Source organism: Anticarsia gemmatalis, chromosome Z, assembly GCF_050436995.1.
Source record: "Anticarsia gemmatalis isolate Benzon Research Colony breed Stoneville strain chromosome Z, ilAntGemm2 primary, whole genome shotgun sequence".
NCBI lineage: Eukaryota > Metazoa > Arthropoda > Insecta > Lepidoptera > Erebidae > Anticarsia > Anticarsia gemmatalis.
Window position 1 is genome coordinate 21,703,002 of NC_134776.1, and position 23,164 is coordinate 21,726,165.

At 37.1% G+C, this 23,164-nt stretch overlaps 1 protein-coding gene and 1 long non-coding RNA gene across 2 annotated transcripts; one reads left to right on the forward strand and one right to left on the reverse strand.

The window, feature by feature from the left end:
- Positions 1 to 1,502: 1,502 nt before the first annotated feature.
- LOC142986755 (uncharacterized) lies at positions 1,503 to 21,833 on the forward strand. Its single transcript, XM_076135385.1, has 22 exons — positions 1,503 to 1,508; positions 2,611 to 2,784; positions 3,479 to 3,688; positions 4,084 to 4,096; positions 4,360 to 4,499; positions 5,043 to 5,223; positions 5,586 to 5,704; positions 5,797 to 5,882; positions 6,504 to 6,648; positions 7,103 to 7,162; positions 7,392 to 7,463; positions 14,686 to 14,811; positions 15,109 to 15,144; positions 16,034 to 16,084; positions 16,288 to 16,368; positions 16,527 to 16,808; positions 17,039 to 17,149; positions 17,768 to 17,920; positions 18,587 to 18,732; positions 19,726 to 19,887; positions 20,234 to 20,321; positions 20,741 to 21,833. Exons 1-22 carry the CDS (start codon positions 1,503 to 1,505, stop codon positions 20,930 to 20,932), a joined length of 2,634 nt encoding a protein of 877 aa, XP_075991500.1. The 3' UTR covers positions 20,933 to 21,833.
- LOC142986463 (uncharacterized) lies at positions 9,181 to 14,010 on the reverse strand. Its single transcript, XR_012960373.1, has 4 exons — positions 13,897 to 14,010; positions 12,826 to 12,903; positions 10,147 to 11,277; positions 9,181 to 9,461 (listed from the first exon to the last, which is right to left on the reverse strand). It is a non-coding gene; the product is annotated as an uncharacterized LOC142986463 (long non-coding RNA).
- Positions 21,834 to 23,164: the final 1,331 nt, after the last annotated feature.

A 23,164-nucleotide genomic window follows, 5' to 3' on the forward strand; every position in this document is an offset into this window, starting at 1 on the left:
GACCGCGCCAACGTTTGCTTAACCCACAGATCGTTTACCGAACGGTGAGCGCAATTGACTATGGACGTCTCGATGGAGATACTTAGTTAATTCTAATGTTCTCTATAGTCCAACAACTTAGCAGAGCCTTGCATGCAAGGGTCGCAACTGGCAGAGGTTACAAAGTTCAGTTTTTAGAAGATCGGTGACCCGCTCGCTTATGCAGCTGGCGATGGCCTGCTTTGTTTGAGCAATACTCATAACTATGAATTGTTATCTAGATAAATCGTGCTTGCCAAATCTCTCTGCTAAGTTGCCGGACTGTATGTCTGTGCAGTGCAACTCCTGCGCAGCCGTTTCGGGTTTGAATCGCGACTCGAGCTAAATTGTGGCTAGCGAGGTCCTTATCTCTCGCAGGTCCCACGATGTTAGGAGAGTGATGAAATAGAGCGATCTAGATTATTGTGCGGATATTTGAAACTTGAGTACCTACTCTTCACCTACACCTGCGCTGATGAGTAGCCGACGCTTTAACCAAGTATCGTTTAGAAGTATGGAATCTTATTGTCCTGCCTATATAAAGGTGTCATATCCTGCAAGGTATGTTAAATAGGTATAGGTATATTATATTTAAAATAATGTTGACTTTCAAAATTCGTAGTTTGTTATCAAGGCGAACGACTTATAAATACAGATAGCACGACGTTAGTGCATACCTGAAACCTAACGTAGCCTAACTTTATGATGACAGAAAACAAAAACTACCGCCAAGAAAATAGTCTATTTAAAAAAAATCTTTTATTAGGTACATGTAGTTATAACTTCATGTAGGTACCTAAATAAAATATTTTTTTTTTGATGAAATGATATATCATTTGGCGGCAATTGCTAGAAAGAAGCAGGTTTATTAAAGTACTTTAAATAATAGTATGTATTGACTTAGTATTTATGACCAAAGCACAAAACAATATCAAACGGTATCGTGATTTATAAGTTCGTGAGTCTAATCGTTTAACAAGTCTGATTTATTAACTGTCAGACAACCAGACAGAAACACTGTTTACTTACTGCTAAATTATTAAATACCGACTATAGCCCGCGGCTTTCACTGCTCGGATAGATTGGAAATAAATGTCTATATTCATCCCGGATCTATGGTTCTTTATGTAGTCCTTGTACTTGCTCTTCCGAGATTATAGGAATGGTCCAGAGAAATCGAAAGGTAGTTTAGGTGTTAAGGCATAAAAGATAGATCGATAGAAAGACTTATGCATATTGCGATTACGAATTTTGGAAACAAAATATGAGGGACGATAATTTATGTTTAGTTTGCCAAAAAAAGTATTATTTTTTTTCAACACATCGTATATTATCCGGACTCTTTGTTAAATACATACTGAAGAATGTATTAGTGGCTGAATGTAAAAAAAGAAATCAAATGTCAGCCATTATTTACTAAAAGATTTTTGACATATTGGGTCTTATTGAAATTGCTATAAACTTTTATTTACTGAAAAGGAAGAATGAAGGTGAGTTTCTTTTCTTTCTTTATTTCGTGACATTAGATACTAAAGCAAACACAGCTGCCTCAAGTCTAGGACTTAAATAGTTTCAACCGGCATTGGCTGAACATCGTTTATTTTTCTTTGTTATTGGCGATAAATGAGTTATTGCGAAAGTATTGCTCATCAAGTCACTGTACTGTTTATGACCGCTGCGTAGTTATCGCTTGGGATAAGTACCTAACTAAGTATGTAATATGTAATTTCAGCAGTACTTAAAGGGACAAAAGAACTCTTTAAAGTCTAAGTACTAGTCCTACAAGTAGATTAAATTACATAAAAACGGACTAAGGTCTGTAAATTAGCTAGTCATTCGATATAGAGCTTTCCAAATCGAATGTAAGAGACTTTGACTGGAATTTACATTATTTATAGAAGAAGCTTGAGTTTAAACGAGAATAACTGCTCACCGCTGACTTATGATTGACGATATTGTAGTTTGGTCAAGAGTTGATATCTTTGGTAACTATGCAAGTTTGTATCCAGCTCCTAGCAATACATATCTCAAGTCAGCCAACGATCAGTATCATTAGTTATTGGTGAACCGATCAGTGGTCGATCCGAGCGATCGATCACAATGTTCTACTTCGATGCATTGGTGTCATTTGGTGTATTTCATCGGTCGATGGATCGATGATCTATCCATTGATGTGGTTACACCCTTACACAATTTTGTTACTACCCTTAAGAAAAAATATAATATGTCTTATTCATACTGTATTTTTTTTACATAAATCTCGTAGGTCATGCAATGACATATTGCACTTTAGTACAAAACTGAAAAAATGTTACGGGATTGAAAAATTAAGACTATTTATTGTTAGTAGATATACCAACTTACTACCCATTAAAATACCTACATTCCAGAGTAACTGGCGGACAACACAGTGGCCGTAACATAAAATTTTGATACTTCTGTATTATTTTGTTAAAAACAGCTATTAAATTACTTTAGTAATGTATTTTTCGGGCACCACAAAGCGGTCCGTTGACGTAAAAAAGTCTTCCCAATCAGTAGCAGCTGCGTTATTTTCCCCTCATTAAGTACTTTTCTTCATCTTTGTTTCAGTGCACAAAGTATCTTCTGAAGCAGAAAGCCACGCGCACGGACCAGTCTCCGCCTATCCCTATATCGGAGCAGACCACCAGCTCTCCCGATCTTCCTCTCGACAGAGCCAAGAACCGGCGAGTTGAAGTCATTGCGAAGAACTTTGACGGACAGTCTGCTTCGGAGTCACAATTGGTCAGTTTTCTTTTAAACCATATTATGTTCTTATTATTTGTAAATTTATAGCCCAGTGATTAATGACAGCGTTGGAATCCATCTGGTTAGTCTACATTAACGCCTGCCCCACATGAGGCAAGCGCCTTCCTCAGATTTTGTGAAGCGCGAACGCCGACGCGGGCGGTGCGACGCATACGCAACTCGCGAAGGTATCGTGTGACATTGTGTCGGGTGTCCGACACTGTCCGACGCAAAGGAACGCACATATCTAATGTAGGTTAAGTCTAAATGCATGAGATGAGGATACTTATCTCTTAGCGAAAATGAAATTGTGATCTGCTTTTCGTACTTGCGCCTGATTCAGTGCAAATGGCATGATGTAGACAGTCTTTTCAGTGGTAACTTTATATCGAAAGTGGGAGTACCTACAAGTGAAATACGTCTTGCTGTAATCCTTTCAGCAGAAACAAAACGGCCACAATGTAATGAACCATCTTTTTCCAGTATTCAAGGGAATCCCTGGAATAGATATTGTACAATTTACTAAACAGATACTAAAAAAATGTGAACCTAAGGCTAGTCTATAACTGGAAGACGAACCAAAACGAAACAAAGAACAAAATGTTTCCAGAAACCGCACTGTTGCAACCGTCTGACAACTCAATTACAGATAATATTAGTTTGTCCCTAAGCTTCATTTATATCTTTACAGCACATGTCTGACGCCAAAGATGTCAACTCCCCTCGCTTAATGAGTCAGCCCACGTCTATTGGTGATCAGATCGTGCTCTCCCCTCGCTCCATGGAGAACTCCGGCTCTGGCCCTGAAGCTGGGCCCTGCAAGCCCAAGATAGAGTACGGAGAAGGGCATAGACCGTTGAAAGAGAAGGTTAGGTGCTGCATGAAGATGAATATACCTAAAGTAAGTTGATCATGGCGTCTAAGTATAATTTAGGCAAAAGCAAAACCCTCATGAAGGTTTTTGAATGAATTGCCATGTAAGGATTTCAATAATTTTGTTGCGAAGCACGGTTCAACTAGATAGGAATATATAATGCGAGTTGTGAGACTCGCAGTCAATATTTTTATTTATTTCTATTCGCTCTGATCTTATTCGTACCGTGACTTGTTCGTGGCAGTGGAAAGGCGTGTCAAGTCCAATCTCTTCACTTATTCTGCGTTTTTTTAAGTTAGAGTTTCTATGCTTTAATTTTACAGTGATCTGGCGACCCAATTGTACGAACAGCAAATATCTTAACCGTATAAGTAGTAATATAACATAAAGTACCTATATAACAGCACATTTCTTTGTTTCAGAAAACACGTTCACGTAAGTACTTGACAAGGAACTACCATTATTTCTAACGCTACGGTTTACCGAAAATGTTACCTGAGTAGATAGACCTTGCATGGCTGGCATAAGATAACTCTCTCTCTTTCATACTATGGATCCCATATTATCGTCTGGTAGTAGGTGTCAGCTTTCCTACTCTTTCTCCTCCCCCACGTTCTATCTTGGACATCGTCTTCGGAAACCTCACACTTACCCATGTCTTTTTATAGTACAAATCTCATTAACCTTGTGACCCGCAGCCTCTATGCCCCTGAGCTCACCTCCGGAGCTGGAACCAGATGACGTTCGCTACCGGCAGATCAGAGAGATACACAACGACACGAGGAAGAGCACCAGGATCATACGCGACTCCAGAGCAAGGCTGCTTGAAATACAGAAGGTAAATAAATAGAACAGCCGAACACCTAACCCATTCGGCTCCATTTGCGTACTAAGTTTCGTGCTATTAGGTTTCAGCAACATTTGGGTTGTTTCGTCAAATTGTAATCCTTTGTTTGATGCTAGGTTTTCTGTCATAGTATGGATTTTTCAACCGGTTATCTGTGGAATGGACTAAAAAAAATTTGAAACGCCTATTAGATTTTAGCGAGCAATGTTCCACACTTTGCTGTTAACGTGACGCAACTAAATGGACAAAAACTATAAACACATCAACGCTGCAACGCACTGAATGTCATTTCCTGTATGAAATACACCAAAACAACCGCTATTGCGTTTGCTATTTTCGTGCAAGGAGGGATTCTAAATTGATTAAATTTATTTTTAGTGCCTCCTTCCCCTATGTCGTATGTAATTATACGTTCCTATTCCCTAGATTTTACTTGTCATGAGGGTACTCCCCTGAATCAACCAGAGATGGCTGGCTCCTCTCCCTGCATCCTCTATTCCAACAAACATTTATTACACCGGCGTTTTCTTGCAGAAAGCAATAATAACAGAGGCAGACGTGAAGGAGTTGGGCGAGCGCAACGAGCTGCTGCTGCGAGAGATGGAGCGCTTCGACCGCATGACCAGGAACATGCAGAGGATCGTCGGCGGAGAGACGCACAGGAAGAGGGACGAACACCACAAGTATATGGACTATATACCCGGAAGTATTTACGGTTAGTAGAACAAATGTTGGAGTAAGATAAAAGTCTGAAGTTTGAAATGATTACTTTGTAATTTGATGTTATGATTATGACGTTTACTGGCTTCTTTTTCAATGGGAGGTATTCTGTATTCTTCATAGAAATTAAATTAGAGATAGGGTTAAGGAAACTAGACCCAACTTTCACTTTGCCTTCTTTTTGAATGATACGCACGCACTGTACCTTTAGTTTTATAATCCATCTCATTGGACTACTCCCAGTCTCCACCGCCTGAATGGATCTGCCTGTGTTTATACCAAGTTAATCTAAGAAGTTTTATCCACTCTCACATGAGTTTTCTTTGACGTATTTAATCATATAGATTTCTTCTCTAGCAGAGCCGCCTATGCACCACGAAATGAGGATGAACCATCCAACAATCCTCCTGGCTGGACCTAGAAACCCTGAGGGTCCCGGCTTCGTGGTGTGCGAGCCACCAGTCCGGAGCAAATCCGTACGTCCACGCTGTACCTCAGCTACCTACAGGACTTTGTGAAATAATAGCTAAATATATGCAATTGTAACGGTGTGGTCGTTTCTTTTAAGGAGATCGACCTGACCCGCAAGCTCAGTGAGAGCTACGATATGCAAGAGAAGCTAGCCGCTGACAACGCTGATTTAGAAGTCAAGAGGTTATTTTTTGTTTTTTTATTTATTTTAGCAGAATTTTAACAACATTTTCTCTTAACTATATTCTCAGCTGACTTAGGTTTTACTTTTTCTTATAAATATTATGTTAGCAAGGCAGTTATGACCATGTCTAGGGGAAGGTCTAATCAGATAAAATTTTGTTTCTGCCAAACAATCTTTTATGAGCAGCTTTGCCTGATCCGAGGAGCTTAGTTTAGGATAGTTTATACCTAAACTAAGATAATTCTTATCACCATCCTTGTATTGTTTCCATTACTGATAATAATTATTACAGACCACCTATAGGTAAACAATATTTTGACCATTCAAAATACGGTTTATTTTAGCTAATATTAATCACTACTTTATCCAGAACTTCTATCAATACTTTTGCTAAATACACAAATAAGTATACAAACTTTTCTCCACAATCTTTCATTACAATTACTGGCCAATACACATACTCATGTCAAATTTCGAAATTAGAACCATCAATCAAGCTTGAATGACATTCAAAATTTCATGCAATCTGTGCCACACGCACAACTTTCACAATGATATTTATTTTTGGAAAATAAACAATAAAAAATGGATAAATTAAGGTGAGTCATGATTACTTCCAGGTATATTCTTTACAAGGAGTTGATGACTAAAGATCAGAATCTGGAGACTTGCCGAGCACAGATCAAGAGACTGCAAGGAGAGTTGAAATTGATGAATAAAGAGAATACTCTCCTTAATGAGAAGTTGAGCAAGAATAATCCTGAGGTGACTCTATTATTGCAATGACTGTGACTGAAGAAAGTTTTAAAAGCATTATGCTATTTATCAGGATAAGTTTTAACTATTGAAGTCAGTGCATCGGCGAGAATGCACATATTATTCATACACCTGTGGGAGTATTGAGCTTGAAATCATAATGATATGATGAAATGACTGAGTTACCATGAAGGGTTGTGTTAAAACCCAGGCAACTGGGTTGTGGTGGACCTATTTATGGTCGCTTAATGTATTACACTGTTATTCTGCATCCGGTGAGGCTGGAAACCAACTAACATAGATGGAGGAAAGGCAAGGCTGATGATGGAATGATTGAGTTAATGCGCATAATAACCATTTTTTGTGGCAATCATAAAAGCTTTCCATGTTATTCAGCTTTTTCCAAGACTTGAACTAGTCTTATTTATAGCAGTGATTAATTGAGTGAATTTGTTATCATCAGGGTGATGCTACTTCGTTGAACCAGAACACTCCATGTCAGGATACAAAAGATTGTGATCAGGTATTTATTAATGCTTGACATAGAATATTTATGAGAAAATTAATCACAGAATTAAGAAAAACAACCCTAAATTTAGATCCTGATATTTACTTTTTCTGTGACTGAACTCCCACTAGGCTATGACGGGCTTTTGGCTTATTTATATCTTATTTTAGTAGACCTTTGTTCATTTTAGTTAGAAAGTGATGGTTTAAACTTTACCCTTACTAACCGATGATACTGATTTCAGAACGGGAACTCAAAACAAACTGAAGAGCTTATCAGCAAATTAGAAAATTACCAGAGTTCTACTGTTGATTTGGTATGTGACTTCTCTTGTTATTTATAGTTTAGAATATGGTAGTAAAAATATAATGGTAGTTGACTGCTTCCATGGCGCAGTGGTTATGGTCACCATGCCGTTGCTCCACAAATAATTGTTGATTTAGCAGATTTAGTACTTTGTGGTCACTGTTTGTGTTTGTAAAAATCCCCGCGACGTAAGAGCAAATGTTAGTTATCTTTCTATATACATATATAAAAAAGTAAGTGTAATAATCAGGGCCTGGCTTTTTGAGCCTGCAAGTATGCTACCTGACGCCACCTTAACCCATTCAGTGCCGTGCACGCCCATCGGCGGGTGAAACGTTTTTACTGACACGCCGAGCCCGCCCATGGGCGGTTGGATTTTAACCTCCGATATCTAAGCAATAACCATTAGAAAAATGAAAGATTTTGTGAAATGATTCGTTTTACTAAAATTTATTCGTTATCAAAACGGCCTGCAGATATCTCAGGTTTGGAAAAAAGTCAATTCCGACTTTTCATGCCGAACCCGCCCATGGGCGGGCATAACACTTATTCAGGATTTAACAACCTTTTGTGAAATTAGATAAGAACTATAATTTTAACTAAAATTTTATAATTATAAATTTTAACTAAAATTAAGTTACCCTTAATAGAAATTGATGTTGTTTTGCGTCGATAAAATATAATAAGAAGATTTATAACCTACACGCATAAAAAAAATGTTCTGGCCAGAAGCGCAAACAAATATCGCACGAGCTAAATCATTTTGCACGAAAAAACAGCAGACATAATGATCATGGTAGGACCCAGAAGTCATAAACCATATTTACCTGTGTATAACAAATTCAGTTGTATTGTCTGAACAAAAGAAAGAAAATATTACATATAGTAAATAGGAGGAACGATAAAAATTTATTGTAAGCAAATTTGCATAATGTACTTTTTTTAACTAAGTATGTAATTTAATGTACCCAAGGATTGACGACACCTGACAATTAAAAAAGGCACATATATGTGGGTTTTTAAAAGGCCTAATAGATTTCTTTACATATATATTAGCTTAATTTTTAGGATTCTATGATTTTGATTCATCTTAGATTAATTAAGTGAGAGTTATGCCTTACCTTCATGCTCCATTTCTATTTCAGCTAATAACCAATAAAACTGTCACAATTTTATCACAAATATCGCAGGAAACTTCACATACACGCTTTTAACACGGTACAGTACATGTAAACTGAACATGTGAAACGGTTTATGTCGAAATCTACAGCTACATGCCAAAAACGCCGATGGGCGGGCAAGGATACTTAATCGAGATGCCGGACCCGCCGATGGGCGGGCTGATATCATAATACAGCGGAATCTGGGTAATGTCGTTAATTTTCAGCTAGGCAGTGAATGGGTTAATACTGTCTTATATACTTGTCTGCTGAAGACAAAATCAGGCTAACTATGATGATTAAGTATATTACCATAGTAATGACAGCTGATACCATCTAATACGATAAATATATAGTTTACAATGGCCACTATATTGAAGTAACGGCATAATGCATTCGATTTTACGCGTATAGGCCATATGTGTTGTAATAAACATCATTGTGACTGTATACCCTTTAAGAATTCTGGTCAAATTATTTGACTTTGCTGTGATATGCGTTTGAGATTTATGACTGTTAGAAGAATACACATATTGTTAGCAAAACACATATTTTTATTTTCCCAACTATACATAGATCATGCCACATTTTCAATTAGAACTTGAGATTACGATTAACATATGGATAGTTTTTAAAGCTAACAATATTTTTCCTAGTCAGGTACAAAATTTCAAGATTCCTTACTCACACTGCAATTCCATTTGTGGTACACTATTGATGCACTAAGTCACTGTTCACCGCACACTATCAATCAGGCTGTCAGTACATAGAGTGCACATCTGTCACTGCTATTGTCTGCATATGTAGCTACTGGTCGCAGCTGATGTAGTTCACGTAGCTACTTACTCCTGAAATGTACAGCAACAAAAGTATTTATTTATTCGTCCAGCCACTGCCAGTCAGTAATTGTCACTTTGGTTATTGTTGTTGGAATTTTGTAGTAGAAAGAATCATGTATTTTTTTTGTTGTAAATATCATCTATATTAATATATAATAAAGGTGGAGAGTTTGTTTGTTTTTTTGGACGCGCTAATAAAATTCGATTTGAAAAATTATTTCAGTGTTAGATAGCCCATTTATCGAGGAAGGCTATAGGCTGTATATCATCCCTCTAGGACCAATATGAGCAGAGTAAAAAAATGTTACATAAACGGGAAAAACTGTGACCGATTCTCTCTTAAGGGACGCAAGCGAAGTTGCGAGGGTCAGCTGGTACCTGACATGTATGGAGAACGAAACTAATTTCATCACCTTCATTGACAACAATATGTGTGAAAGAATTGTCGTATAAGTACTTATTAGTATTTTAATATGTGAGAGAAAACTGTTCTTTATGGGGGTTTTGTTACATTAAAGCTCTTTATGAAAAGATTTTTCCAGGGTGATATGTTAGTTACGGACAAAAAACTAACAATAGAATTCAGTTTGAAAATTTTTAACTGATAAACACTCAAACATTCAGCATCTAGATGACCTGAATAACTTTGATTGGATATTTAGTCAGACTTATTTCGAGTAAAATTATGACTTACAATGGCAAGCTGGTGACATCTCATAGTGATAGTGTTTCTCTGTATTGTAGCATCTCGTCGATCTTCCCAAGGGTCTGGTAAACGACCCTGAAGTGGTACAGGGTATCCAGGGTATATCTTACTGGAGGTGTTTGACTTTGTATTGTTCCTCGGTCATCACTGTTTGTGGCGTCCATAGTGTTGACTGTTTATTATGGTAGTGATTATTTGCAATTGAAAATAATTGTATCTTGCAACTGCACACTGGTGTTTTTTTTAAGTGATGATTTCTTATTGTACCTGTAACTATTCAAATTCAAAATATCCTTTATTTCGTAAACTTCGTACAAAGTATTTGAAATAGTCACATATTGTATTCTGTATCTGAAACAGGATTATATCTTCCTGTGTTTTATGATATTTCAACTAGTTTGTGAATGATATCTGTACTATTGTTCAGTAGAAGTAGCACAGCTCCAAATTCTATTGTCTTTCATATTATAAGTGCAGTAATAGTATGTGGATTGTACAGGATTCCTCAGTAATCAAAGAATGTGTATTCTTTGAACAATGTTGACTATTACTCTGGGAGCAACGGTTACTCTTCATGTTTCATCTTGATTTGTATCTTGTCAAGCTGAGTGAGTCTAGCTTTTTACAGCTGGTGGTTTAATTCAAAGTTTAATAAGTTTTATTTCATAATCTTTATACAAGTATTTGAAAATGTTATAGTAGTTTTAATCTTCCTCGATTTCTGTTCAGTTTCTTACATTATGTTAAAGGTGATCTGCTTCATTCAACTGGTTCATTTGACTGTTCCAGTATGGTGTATGCTCTTTTAAATCGCCAATTATTTGTTACAATTGTTGTACATAATATCTGTACAATAGTTTAGTGCAAGTAGCACAATCCCAAGTCAAAGTTAAATATGCTTCCAATTGTAACCTTTTAACAAGTATTTGTAATTGCCATAGTATTTTTCTACCACCATTTCGAAAAGCTGTTGCTTGTGAGAAGAAACTGCAAGAAACTCATGGCTTGCTCTTTTTGATAGCTCTATTATTTTCCATGAATCTTGAATGTGTGAATCGACACTACATTTATCTCCAATACTGATACTTTCAAATCTGTATCCCTGCATCATCAAGTCATCTGAAATGTTAAAATACACCATGCTTAATGTCAAGTGAAATATAATGTTTAAACATTGCGAGGTTCAAACCACCCTAATTCCCATAACATGCCAGTCGCCAATCGCGACTTGTGCCTGTGCTGCTTGCATGTAGGTAGTTCTTGTTTGGTAAACATTGTTCAGACAATAAACATGTTTAGCTCTAACACTAATAAAATGGGCTAAAATGATGTATGTTAAACTAGATTTATGATTGTTATGGACTTGTGAATCGAGAAATACAACAGATTAATACATACCAACTAAAACTTAGACTAAGCAGAGAAACTCTAGTGATATAATGATCTCAATATTGTACACTACATTGGAACACTGGCACTAACAGACCAGCACGAACACTACGCGGCTACACACAAAATATTACTGGAAAGCATTTGAATAGAATGAATTGAATGAAATCTATATACAGGAGACAGGAGGGTGAGCAGATGTGGGTCAGTTACAAATTATTATTAAACATAAACCAGTTTAACGTTTTGAAAGTTACGGGTTGTGAATTTTTATTTTGTTTAGTTACGTGGCGATTCTGCCTAATTCCGCTTATAACACAACTAGCTGACCCGCGCAACTTCGCTTGCGTCACATAAGAGAGAATGGGTCAGAATTTTTCACGTTTTTGTAACACTTTTTTACTGTTACTCTGCTCCTATTGGTCGTAGCGTGATGATATAAAATATGATTTTTTTTCACGAAAAATATTCTTAAAATTATTTATATCTCTTAATATAACGAAGTCGCGCTAAGGCATATCCGCCATTAAAACAGTTGCCATGACAACGGAATTTTGTTAATTTAATGTCATTATTATATTGAATATTCGCGACTTCGTTCGCCACCTGAATTTTCCCTGGAAATGCGTCATTTTCCCGGGCTAAAATGTAGCCTATGTCCTTTCTCGCGTATCAAAATATCTCCATACCAAATTTCATGCAAATTGGTTCAGTAGTTTAGGCGTGATTGAGTAGCAGACAGACAGACAGACAGACAGACAGACAGACAGAGTTACTTTCGCATTTATAATATTAGTATGGATAGTATGGATAATAAATAATGTTTGACAGTTGTATTTTTCGACTAGGGAAGCAATGATGTTGAAACAAAAAAAGTTTAATTTTGGCACTGAACTCAACTCAGAGTTCAGTGATTTACTCTTAAAACGTAACAAATAGCAGGAGCGCTAGGGACAAATTGACACAATGCCTCGGGACCCTGGCCAAGGTTACAAACAAATGATGGGTAAAATATGTTTACACTATCACACTTTCATCAATGAAAAAAGTAAAATCCCAACTGTATCTTAGTTTGACAGTGATTTTAAAACCACTAAGTATTGTTTGTTGACTGAATTTAATTAATCTATTTGTGCAAAGGGGTATGATCGGTTTGGAAATGTGAGAGTGGGTACATTTGTGATGCGGACTGTGCCTAAGGTGGCAATTTGATAGCACTGAGTTTTACAATACCAAATGTACTAGAGGACGACTTAAGTAATCCTCAGGATAGCTTACCTTTGCACTAGTAGTAACTGTACTTGTTTCGTGGAATGTGTGGATGGGGATGAACATTGTTGAGTTTGTTGTTGATTTCTGAAATCATTAGATTGTATCATTTTAGTATATCATCTTATTATTTTATATAGAAACTAGCTGACCTGACAAACATTGTTTTGCCATAAAAATTAAATAAAAAAACATTGTCCAGCGGACAAAATTGTGAATCTAAACCATTCTCAGATCTCCTTGAACACACACAAAAAATTTCATCAAAATCGGTCCAGCCGTTTAAGAGAAGTTCAGTGACATACACACTTACAGAAGAATTATATATATATAGAAATGGTGCTAACGGATGCTTTTATTAGGTTATGTAATATGTATGATATATCTTTGGTGCAGTTACCAGAATGAGTTTTTTTTCAAGGAATCTAACACAAGTATATTTTAACTCACAGCTGCAAATTGTAGTATTACACCAGTAGGTACTACAACTGCAAACAAGCTCAATTGTGGCAATGCCTGACCACACCTGAACATGAAAGTCAACAAAACTTAATGCAACATGGAAACAATTGCAATAATGTGCCTGCCTACTATCTCTGTAACTAAAATTAAGTATTGATTGCATTGACTTAGTGTTAAGGCACAGTTAACGAGACACATGAATAGTACCAAAAAGTATATGTTGTCAGTCGAAAATGTGCGTTTCTGCCCATTGTAACCTACGACTGGCGACAAGTACAACGACTGTGTAACCGACTACAGTGCACTAGATAACAATATTTGATCGTTCGACATGGAAAGAGCGATTTTGCACACAAATTCATTCCCACTAACATTACTGTTTTTGTATGATTAACTGGTTCAAAACCATACGAAATTACTATGATTCTATGTAGTTTATCACGAAGTATTCGAATATGCTTGGTTTCATAATAATTTATTGCTAACAACGATATTAGAGACGCAAAATACAATGGGCACAATGTGCTCTCCAGGCATCATTTTTACAATGCGATTTATTGAGTGAAAATTGACTTCGATGTTATATTACCATGGTAGATAGTTGTTCAATTCTCTTACCTTAAAGTCCAGTATGTTGATGAGTGTTATTAATACACTTTTCACAGATAATTTAGTTAAAAACACATTCTGTTTTCGTGTTTTGCGATTTATTTACCTGCGCAACGAATGTCAATGTCTATCTGACGTTATAACGTTCAGAAATGCTATTCTGGAACGTTTCGTTTTTCCTTGGTATCGCTTTGACACTGAGTTAGTCAGATATAGGTGTCGCCAAACAACTTAAACAATTTCTTTGCAGCTTAATACAAGATATTTAGGTCCGCTTAGAAAGATTGCAAGACGCGATGGCGATTGCGCTTCGTTGGCCATTTGGTAGAACAATACACAGAGTCCCTTAAACTGGGTCTACGTTTAGTTAACTTTCAAAATGTGTATAATGGCAAAAATATTTAAAGACGATAAAATTGTTCAGAATTTATCTACTACTACCGCCTACTATATTTATTTATACAAAAAAGTGCAACGTCAGGGGTTTGCCCAGTTTAACTTCCTACACGGGTCTATTAACATTCAGTACTTTTTTTTAATTTTTTTTTTTTTTTTTAAAGACAACTCCCGCACTAAGAATTGCTCTTGTGTCGCGGGGACTTTTACAAACATACAAATAACGGACACAAAGCACAACCAGACCCGAAGCAATTATTTGTGGATCGCACAAATAATTGCTCCGTGTGGGAATCGAACCCACGACCTCCCGTTGCAGTGGTATCGGCGTGGCGACCTAAACCACTGCGCCACGGAGGCAGTCTTACTTATAGTACTTTACTTATAGTGTAAACGTTACAGGAAAAGCAGTTAGGCACCTTAGAAGCAGAAGTACACTACATAAAAGCAGAGATGGATCAGGCAAAAGGGCAGCAGGCGGGCAGCGCCTGTCGCAGCGGTGGACAAAACACGTGCTTTCAGCAACCGGTACGTTGAATTTGAATTTTCTTCCTTTTCTTGTACTTATTCCTTTTACATGAGATCGGCACAGTATGTTTTCTTTTCTAAAATGAGCTTTAAGAGATTTGGCTGATATTTTTGTTTTTACGATCGGCTGCCTGCTTCACGTCAACCCTCCTTGTCAATTGAACTTGGAGCTCATAAAAGTAATAGTGAAGAGCTCCATATTTTATAGTACCTTTATACTGCACCTGAAATACCTTTGATCTAGGTAGGTACGCATTTCCGGAATTCAGTTTAATTACCATAGTGATTCTTTTTCAGGCGGGAGGTCCACCAGTACCACCAATGACCAGAGCCGTAAGTAGATTTTTTTACCTTTTTAATAATTTTACCGCCGTTAATAGACTAGCGATAAAATGTAGTATAATTATATTAATTAAATAAAGATAGGTAGGTATATTTTAATAGATATACAGAACCGCTGTCCTAACTATTGTTTCAGTATTATTCAACGAAAAATATAGTTTATACAGAATCGGCAGTAACTAAATGAAAGTATATTACAGTAAAATAATCTAAGGACTTAAAACTCCGTTTTTGTAACAAACCCTGGAAGTCAGATAACTCATTGCCGTTTGGTCTAGGGTATGAGGTTTTCCAAATAAGTCAAAGAAAGACAAACAAGGATACGTACGGGTGCCTAGGAATGATGCAGTAGTTGCTTTCTTTTCTGCACGTTTGGCGCAGTGGTTCAAGCGGCCACCCCGCCGCAATAACCGAAAAGCCGCGTGTGGTGAGTTCGAATCTCACCCGGGACAAATATTTTTGTGAAGACCAGGAGTATCTCTTCTGAGCCTGGTTGTTATCTACATAATAAGTACCTACCTATGTATTTCAAATTTCATATGTAAGTATGTTTATCAGTTATTTGGTTACCACAGTACAAGCTCTGCTTAGTTTGGAATCAAATGACCGTGTGTGAGTTGTCCAATAATGTTTATTTATTAATATTAATTTAATATTTTCTTCGCTAAAGGGAATATCGTATACTAAAGAAATATCATTTTAGTTCGCATTTAAAATTATCTCTCAATGTCAGTGGTTCCCAATAATTTCTTCCTGTAGGTAAATAATAATTTACGAAACTTGAAAATGTACCGAATGAAACTTAAACCCTGACGAGCTCCAGAATGTTGTAAACTTGTAGTCTTGCTACCGCGTAGTTATAAGTTGTTTTTGACTTCAGTGCGGCGTGTGTCCTCCGTGCCCGGCGCCTTGCAACCCCAATGCACCCCCGGTAAGAAAATGTCACGTACTTGAAAACTTTCATACTTGCTAACTCAAATTAAAACCAGATTTCGGTGGTGTAGTTACCAGTTTGTACAGTGTTCTGCTTTAAATTTGAGGTTTACGGAAGATTCTTGGAACACTGAATCTATTTCACTAGATGTCAGATTTAAAATGTTTGTAAGTTTTGTCATCATATCTATGTTTACACAGACTCCAGCCGAAAGAGAAGTCCAGAAACTCACCATACAGTTGCGGCAGACAGAAGAGAACTTCAAAACTAAAGTCGCTGAGGTATTTCTTCACACACCTCACTCAATCGTAAAACACAACACAACATTTTAAATATTTAGTATTGTACCGCTTTTACAAAGATTTTTATTTCGTTAACATAATAAACTGCTTAGTGTTTACTCGAATGAAGGCACGAGGCTAAATCTTCTTTATTCTAGTGTGCAATGCTCCGCACGGAACTCCTCAAGAAAAAAGAAGAGTTAGAGAAAGAGAGATGCCAACATCGCGAAGTGCAAAACAAGCTGCGAGAGCTGGAGATGAAGTACGAAGGTCTGAACACCCACACCAACATGATGATGGGCTCCAAGGAGCAGGCGTTCGAGCAGGAGGTGAACGTGAGGGCGCTCAAGCAGTGCTACCGAGAGGCCAGGGAAGAGGTCGACGAACTCAGGACCTTGATGAAGGAACAGAATGATCAGCTGCAGGATTACAGAGTCAAGGTTTGCAGACAGATGTTTAACACTTCCATTTTTTGGTTGAATTTTCTCGAAAGCGTAATTAGGGCATCGATCTTCTCCTTTTACTAGTCTTTCTACAAGGTCTCTTCTTCGAAGACGTATCTCTTCAAGGTTTCAAAGAAAGAATTTCTAGAAGTCTTATTTGGTGTATCTTTTTGTCTCATTTTATGAAATTCGTGTATTAAAAATCGAATACCTTTCCTTCACTGTAGTACTTGCAAGCTCAGCAGTTGGTGGAGGAACAGCGGCGACAGATGGATATGATGGACATGGACAACACCAGGATCAGCGAACAAATCAACCTCGAGATACAGAAAGTCAAGGTAACTATAGTACGGCCGCTGAGTAATGATTTCAAGGAATATTGATGGAATATAGGAATAAGTAATATGAATATTTATTTTATTTCATCAAGGATACTCCACCTAACGAAGAACTTGTGTGTTCAACTATTATTGGTTTTGATTTTATTTAATTACACTCTATACTAGAATATTAAAAAACAAACTGTTCCTAAATGATATTAGGGTTACTGGTTCAGTCACTTCACCAGTATTGTCAATTTGTCATGTGTCAAATCGGTAATAACTCAGCGGCCCTACCTACTATAATTCATTTTTATTATCAATAATTTTACGGGAATAGCTATAATTTACCCGCGAGGATGAATTTTACCATGAATTGCTTGGAAATTTAGTGTAGGTTAGGTACTCTGGTCGCACGCTGACCAAACTGACTTAAACGATTAAACTACTTGTTTTGTCATACTTGTTTAAGTTTTTGAACTCTCCATTCATAATGTACATACATACAACTTACTAAAAAATCGAGACAAAATCGATTCAACAAAATAAATGCCAAAAAAATGTACCTACCTACTGGAAAAATAACTTTACAAATCGCGCCTATTGGGTCTAATTTTTAACATTATCTGTACGTAGTTGAAGTTCCAAGAGAAGCTGCAGGAGTTGGCTCCCATCCCGGACCTGCTGAAGGCAACACAGATGAGGCTGAAGGACGCGCAGCAAGCGCAGGCCATCGCCGAGCACAACGCGGAGCAACTCGCGAGGGAACTCAACTGTGCCAGGGAAAAGGTAACCAACATATCTCAATACTCACAAATATTCAATACTAATGGAAACCCCTTCCGTGTAAAACCCGAGCCCTCTGGAATTTCGGAATAAAATGAAGCCTGTGTGTTACTCTGGGTCTTCAGCTGCTTACATACCAAATTTCGTCGTAATCGGTTCAGTAGTATTTGCGTGAATGAGTATACATAATCACAAACTTTGGCATTTTTAATATAAGTAGGATCTCTGCAGATTTACTTGTTTAATAATGTAAATGCTTAACTGCCTGCGTTTCTAAATTGTGTCGAAGATCCATTCAGTATGAATGAAACTGTCGGCACGATTTCGACGTCGCTCGACTATAATAGAATAACTTCAACATCTACTAACTCTTGAAACTCCAATTTATTGAAGAATAGCATTAATAATAACGTTACACACACTTTAACGTTAAGTTAACGACTCTTGTGTTGAATTGTGGTGACGTGGGTGAGTGTCCTGGAGTCCTGAAATACAGGATTTCCTTAGTTTAAGCTTCAGTCCAGCCATGATAGTTTAGGTACTCTAGTGTCATGTTTATTGTTTTTTTCTTTTTGTATAAAACTTATGATATGATGATGGAAAATAACATTTACCATATTTTTTGTTAGAATCAATTTCTATGCTTTATTATTACAACTTGTTGTCCAGGTCCACATGCTCCTGCACAATACGATCAAGCCGCCGGAGAAGAGCGCGGAGAAGAGCGACGACAAGCAGATACAGATGCTGCAGCAGAGAGTGGCGCAGCTCACCGAGGCCAACCAGACGCTCAAGACTGAGATCGACAGGCTCAAGTGAGACTTACATACATTTCTACTTGTCTTGCATGTGGATGATCACATCCTTTTCTAGGTCTTGTTATAATTTTTGGAGGCTTTTTGGGTTCTTCTTGGTAGAAAAGTAATTTTTTACTTTCGATGCTATGCTTTAATCGTTTTAACTCGAGTGGAAAGAATTTCGGTAGGTTTGCCACTATCGTTATCTGCTTCGCGCAATGGTAAAGTAAATTTTCATAAAGATAATATAGCTTTTAGTTTAATTTGTAACTTATAAACTTTTGCACTTAAAGAATACTAGAATAGGCAATAGAAAGCGGGTAGTAAGAAAAGTTTTAATCGGAGCTGCCCTTTCATCGTATCGGTGAAATGTCCTCTTCTAAAATATTGATACTATATTGTAATTTTCGTTTTTTAATTATTAATACTACTTTAAAAGAAAGTTTGTTTAGTAATGGTCCTTTTATAAATATCAACGGCTATACCTATCTGTCGGTAAACTTTGGAACTAATTGGTCAACAGTTTGCCAATGCAACCCCAACCAACCCTTCGTGACATGACGTTAGTTAGAAATGATTATCAGAGATGGCACTATTTTCAATAAATAATCACTGACTGGACTTTGTAGTCTAAAAAGAGAATGATAAGTATTCAAGTCACGATAGGTAGGGTCGGCGCTATACGTTTTGTTTTCAAAAACATACTGAAAATGAGATTTGGCTCATAGCCGTCTGTGACTGAATACAGTTTTCCTTGAGAATCCTAAGTTCTACAGGATAGGTATTTGGAGGGGAAATTAGGGATGCGGCTTGATGGTATAGGATTCTGGAATATAGCTACCTATATCGCAGAATCCTATACCATTAATCTGTCGGGCTCATGGGACACTGCAGTTGTCATCAACGTCAATCATCAGAATCTCAAAACTTTAAAAATACGATTACGAGACATATTTAAGTTTTATGTAATGTGGTCAAAGAAGAGAGCTACAAAGTTTTGTTCTCCGCCAGGTCGAACGTGATCCGCATGGAGGAGGCGGTGCTGGCGAACGAGAAGCGCTTGCAGGAGAAGATGCACGAGTGCGCGCAGATCGGCGGCGAGCTGGACCGCGCGCGCGACGAGGCCGCCCGCGCCCTGCAGCGAGCCAACGAGCGCACCGAGACCATACGCAAGTGAGTCACGGGATCATTTACATGACTGTTATAGAGGGCTTTTGTTTCAAAGATTCTCGGTTGATTGCCGAGAGTTATGTAAATGGCCGCAGACATCACAACCAGCTGTCAAAGACATCTTGCGCACGACCATCGTGGTTGAACAGATAATGTACTTGTGTATAATATTGGAAACTATGGAAAATCTCCTGCACCATTGGTTTCGATGCATTTGGCTGCTGTAGCCAAATATCAACTAAGAGCATGCAGTAATCATTAATTGTTTTGCGTAAAACGTCATTAAAGCAGTGCTAAGATCTGTGATATATTTTCTATCTTTGACTGAATGCGTTTTCGCGTTTGTCAGATGTATGCAGACTTCTATAGCAGAGTTGGAAAGACAGCTAGCGTCGTGCAGGGCTCAAGTCAAAACTGCCGAGAAAGGACGAGAGGAGGTATTTCTTTTGTACTCAAGTTTTGTTTATCAACAGGCACGGCCGCCAGGATATTCAGTTTTATAAACATTTTTCATTTTTACTTAAAAGATTAAGTATCACGGATTTTCCTTATCCGGGATTGACAACAAACACGTTGTATACTTTAAGGTGGCCTGATGGAACTATGATGTTATTTTGAAGTCTTTAACCCAGTATCTAAAGGAGTGTCATCGTATTTTCTTTAACCTGTGATTTTTCCACTGCTGGGCAAGGGGATCCTCTTAAACGAAGGAGGGCTAGCCTAGCCCTCCTTCGTTTAAGAGGATAGCGGCTAGGCATAGGTCACCACGCTGACATAGCATTTCACGCAAAGCTACATCACGATGTTTTCCTCTACTGTTAGAGCAAGTGATGATTATTTCAATTTAATCCTTCAGCTCCAATGCCGCATGCAGTGCCAGATCAGGCGTCTGAACGACAACTTCGAGCAGGCACAGCTTCGTATCCTGGGCCTCCAGACCCAGGTGTCGACCCTGAGGCGAACAGTCTCCAGCACCGGAGAGGGCGAGGGTGAAGGTGAAGGAGACGCCCAGGAGTGCACCTGCAAGACCTTCTTCGATAACCCTTGAAGCAACTGGTTTTAGTTTAGCCCATGTGACGTATGTTAGAGCATTTAGTTGTGTATATCAGTACTTTAATCTTCTTCTTCTAAGAAGAAGAAGTAATTTAATAGTGCAGATCTTGATCATGGCAAGAAATTTAAAAGTATTCAGATCTAGCAGAGAAAGTTTCTTGTAATATTACTTTAAATTGGATACCTCGCTTGGCTTATAAAAACCTTTCAAACGTGACTCGTGTGTCATATTTAAATCAATCCGTTTGATTTATTTTCTTTATTGGATAGTTTGTGGACAAATCTGTAGTTTGAATGACGATCTGTCTAAGAGTGCTTTCACACTGAGCGTCTTTTCAGTTCTTACTCAAATATAATGGGCGAGAAAAATATAGTTGCTTGGAAACTCGCGGAAAATATGCTTGTGAATATGACAGAAAATAGATTCAATACAAACTCACTTCTGGTCGGGGATTTCTATGAGTTTCTTGTTGTTTCATCTCACGAACAACTCGTCGTTGGATAAGGATAAGACGAAGAAGACCTTCTGCTTCTGACTATTTCTTTCGTCACATTCGGCGTTGCAAAAAATGCTCTAATATAATATATACATGCTTCTCACAGATATGTTATAATAATATATCTAGTTATCGTTATACATATACTACTTTTTTATCAATTGAAGAGCCTAAAATCCTTGCTTTGATGCTAATCTAGGTTATTTTAAACTTTCCAGCTTTGTTAGAATTTTTATAGTTTTATTATTGTAATGTACTTAGAGAATAGTTTTGCCTATAGTTGAACTATGAGGGTAGTTTGATATTGGTGTGTGGTCATCACCACCGGCTGTGCTGGTCACTGGTTACTGTATGAAGTATGAACCCGTTCTGTTCTAAATTTAAAGTCATACAATAAAAATGGAACAGTTCTCTGTGGTTTTATTTGTGTAAAAACATGTCTTTTTACATATTATGTAAAGCATGTAAGTGATTTCAAAATAACTGACTTTTCAAGTGCTTAGTTTTACGACATGGGAGAACAATAGTAATTGAAATTCTAGTTGCTTTCCTCAATCAATTTCATTTGGTCAAAGATTTTATTAAAACTTTGTTGAATTATGGTTAAACTTAAAGGTAGCAAAACAAGATTAACCAAGCATTCTTTTATTCTCATAAGCACAAACTATAACAACTTTGGTATAATAACATCAGACTAGGAAACAAATGCACTCTTTATTCGAGTTTCATAAGACTAGATTACACTTTATTTCACAAAAGCATACAATTTGAAAATCCGTCACTGAGTTTTAGTTTCGTACGTCATACTGAAATGGGATAATTATTAATGGTCATATTAATCACTTTCGAATGGTATATTCTTCTGTATAAGACTTTAAGGGCTTGGCGAGGCTCGATGTCCAGCCTTCTGGCGACATCGCCAAAAAAAAATATTTTACTGTTGGATAGCCCATCTATTGAGAAAAGATGAGAGTCAAAATGGCGGGTGTACCATAGCGAATTAAATTATACCAATTACCAAACAAATGTACCTATAACGTACTAATTTGTACCTAGCTCTAAAAAATCTGTACCTCTTTCAAAACGAAATTATTTCGAAATTATGGTACACCCGCCATATTGACATCAAGATGGCGGGTGTTCTATAGTATTTTATTATTTAAACATTACTCATAAAATCTGATTACACCAAAAAATTGTACCTAAGAAGTACCTCAAGTAAATAGTAACACAAACTTGATCAGTGGGATAGTTCCTGAGAAATGAAACAACCGTTTCTCGTTTACTCAAGTTTATTATTATTATGAATGATTGATCTAGGTACATATTTTTATATATTTTAGGGATAGTTATTAAATTATAAATCATGAATTTTAATAACGCGTCAAAGTTACGAAGTAGGTATCTCTTTATTTTCGTCCATACATAATGCAATTAGCGATAAGTGAATTCGGAGTTTTGGTTATAAAATTATTGAGATCATCAAAACATTTCCATTGAGCATTACGACGACAATGAGCCCGATAGTGACCAATATTGTGGATGTCTGTAACATCGCCGCCGGACGGTAAATACTCAATTAATCCAAGAACTTCGTATTTTGTATTATTTAATGTTATTTCCATAGGTATGTCTTTAAGACAAATTACATCTGTTTGATTCAGCTCAAAAGCTATTGTATTACTTAGTTCGTATTTTAATGTTCGTATGCCGATGCAGTCATTACGTCT

What these genes read in the sequence shown, in the direction of transcription:
- LOC142986755 (XM_076135385.1), top strand. An exon ending in ACACGTGCTTTCAGCAACCG is followed by an intron (nt 14,812 to 15,108) that starts GTACGTTGAATT and finishes ATTCTTTTTCAG; the next exon opens with GCGGGAGGTCCACCAGTACC. An exon ending in CCGAGAAAGGACGAGAGGAG is followed by an intron (nt 20,322 to 20,740) that starts GTATTTCTTTTG and finishes TTAATCCTTCAG; the next exon opens with CTCCAATGCCGCATGCAGTG.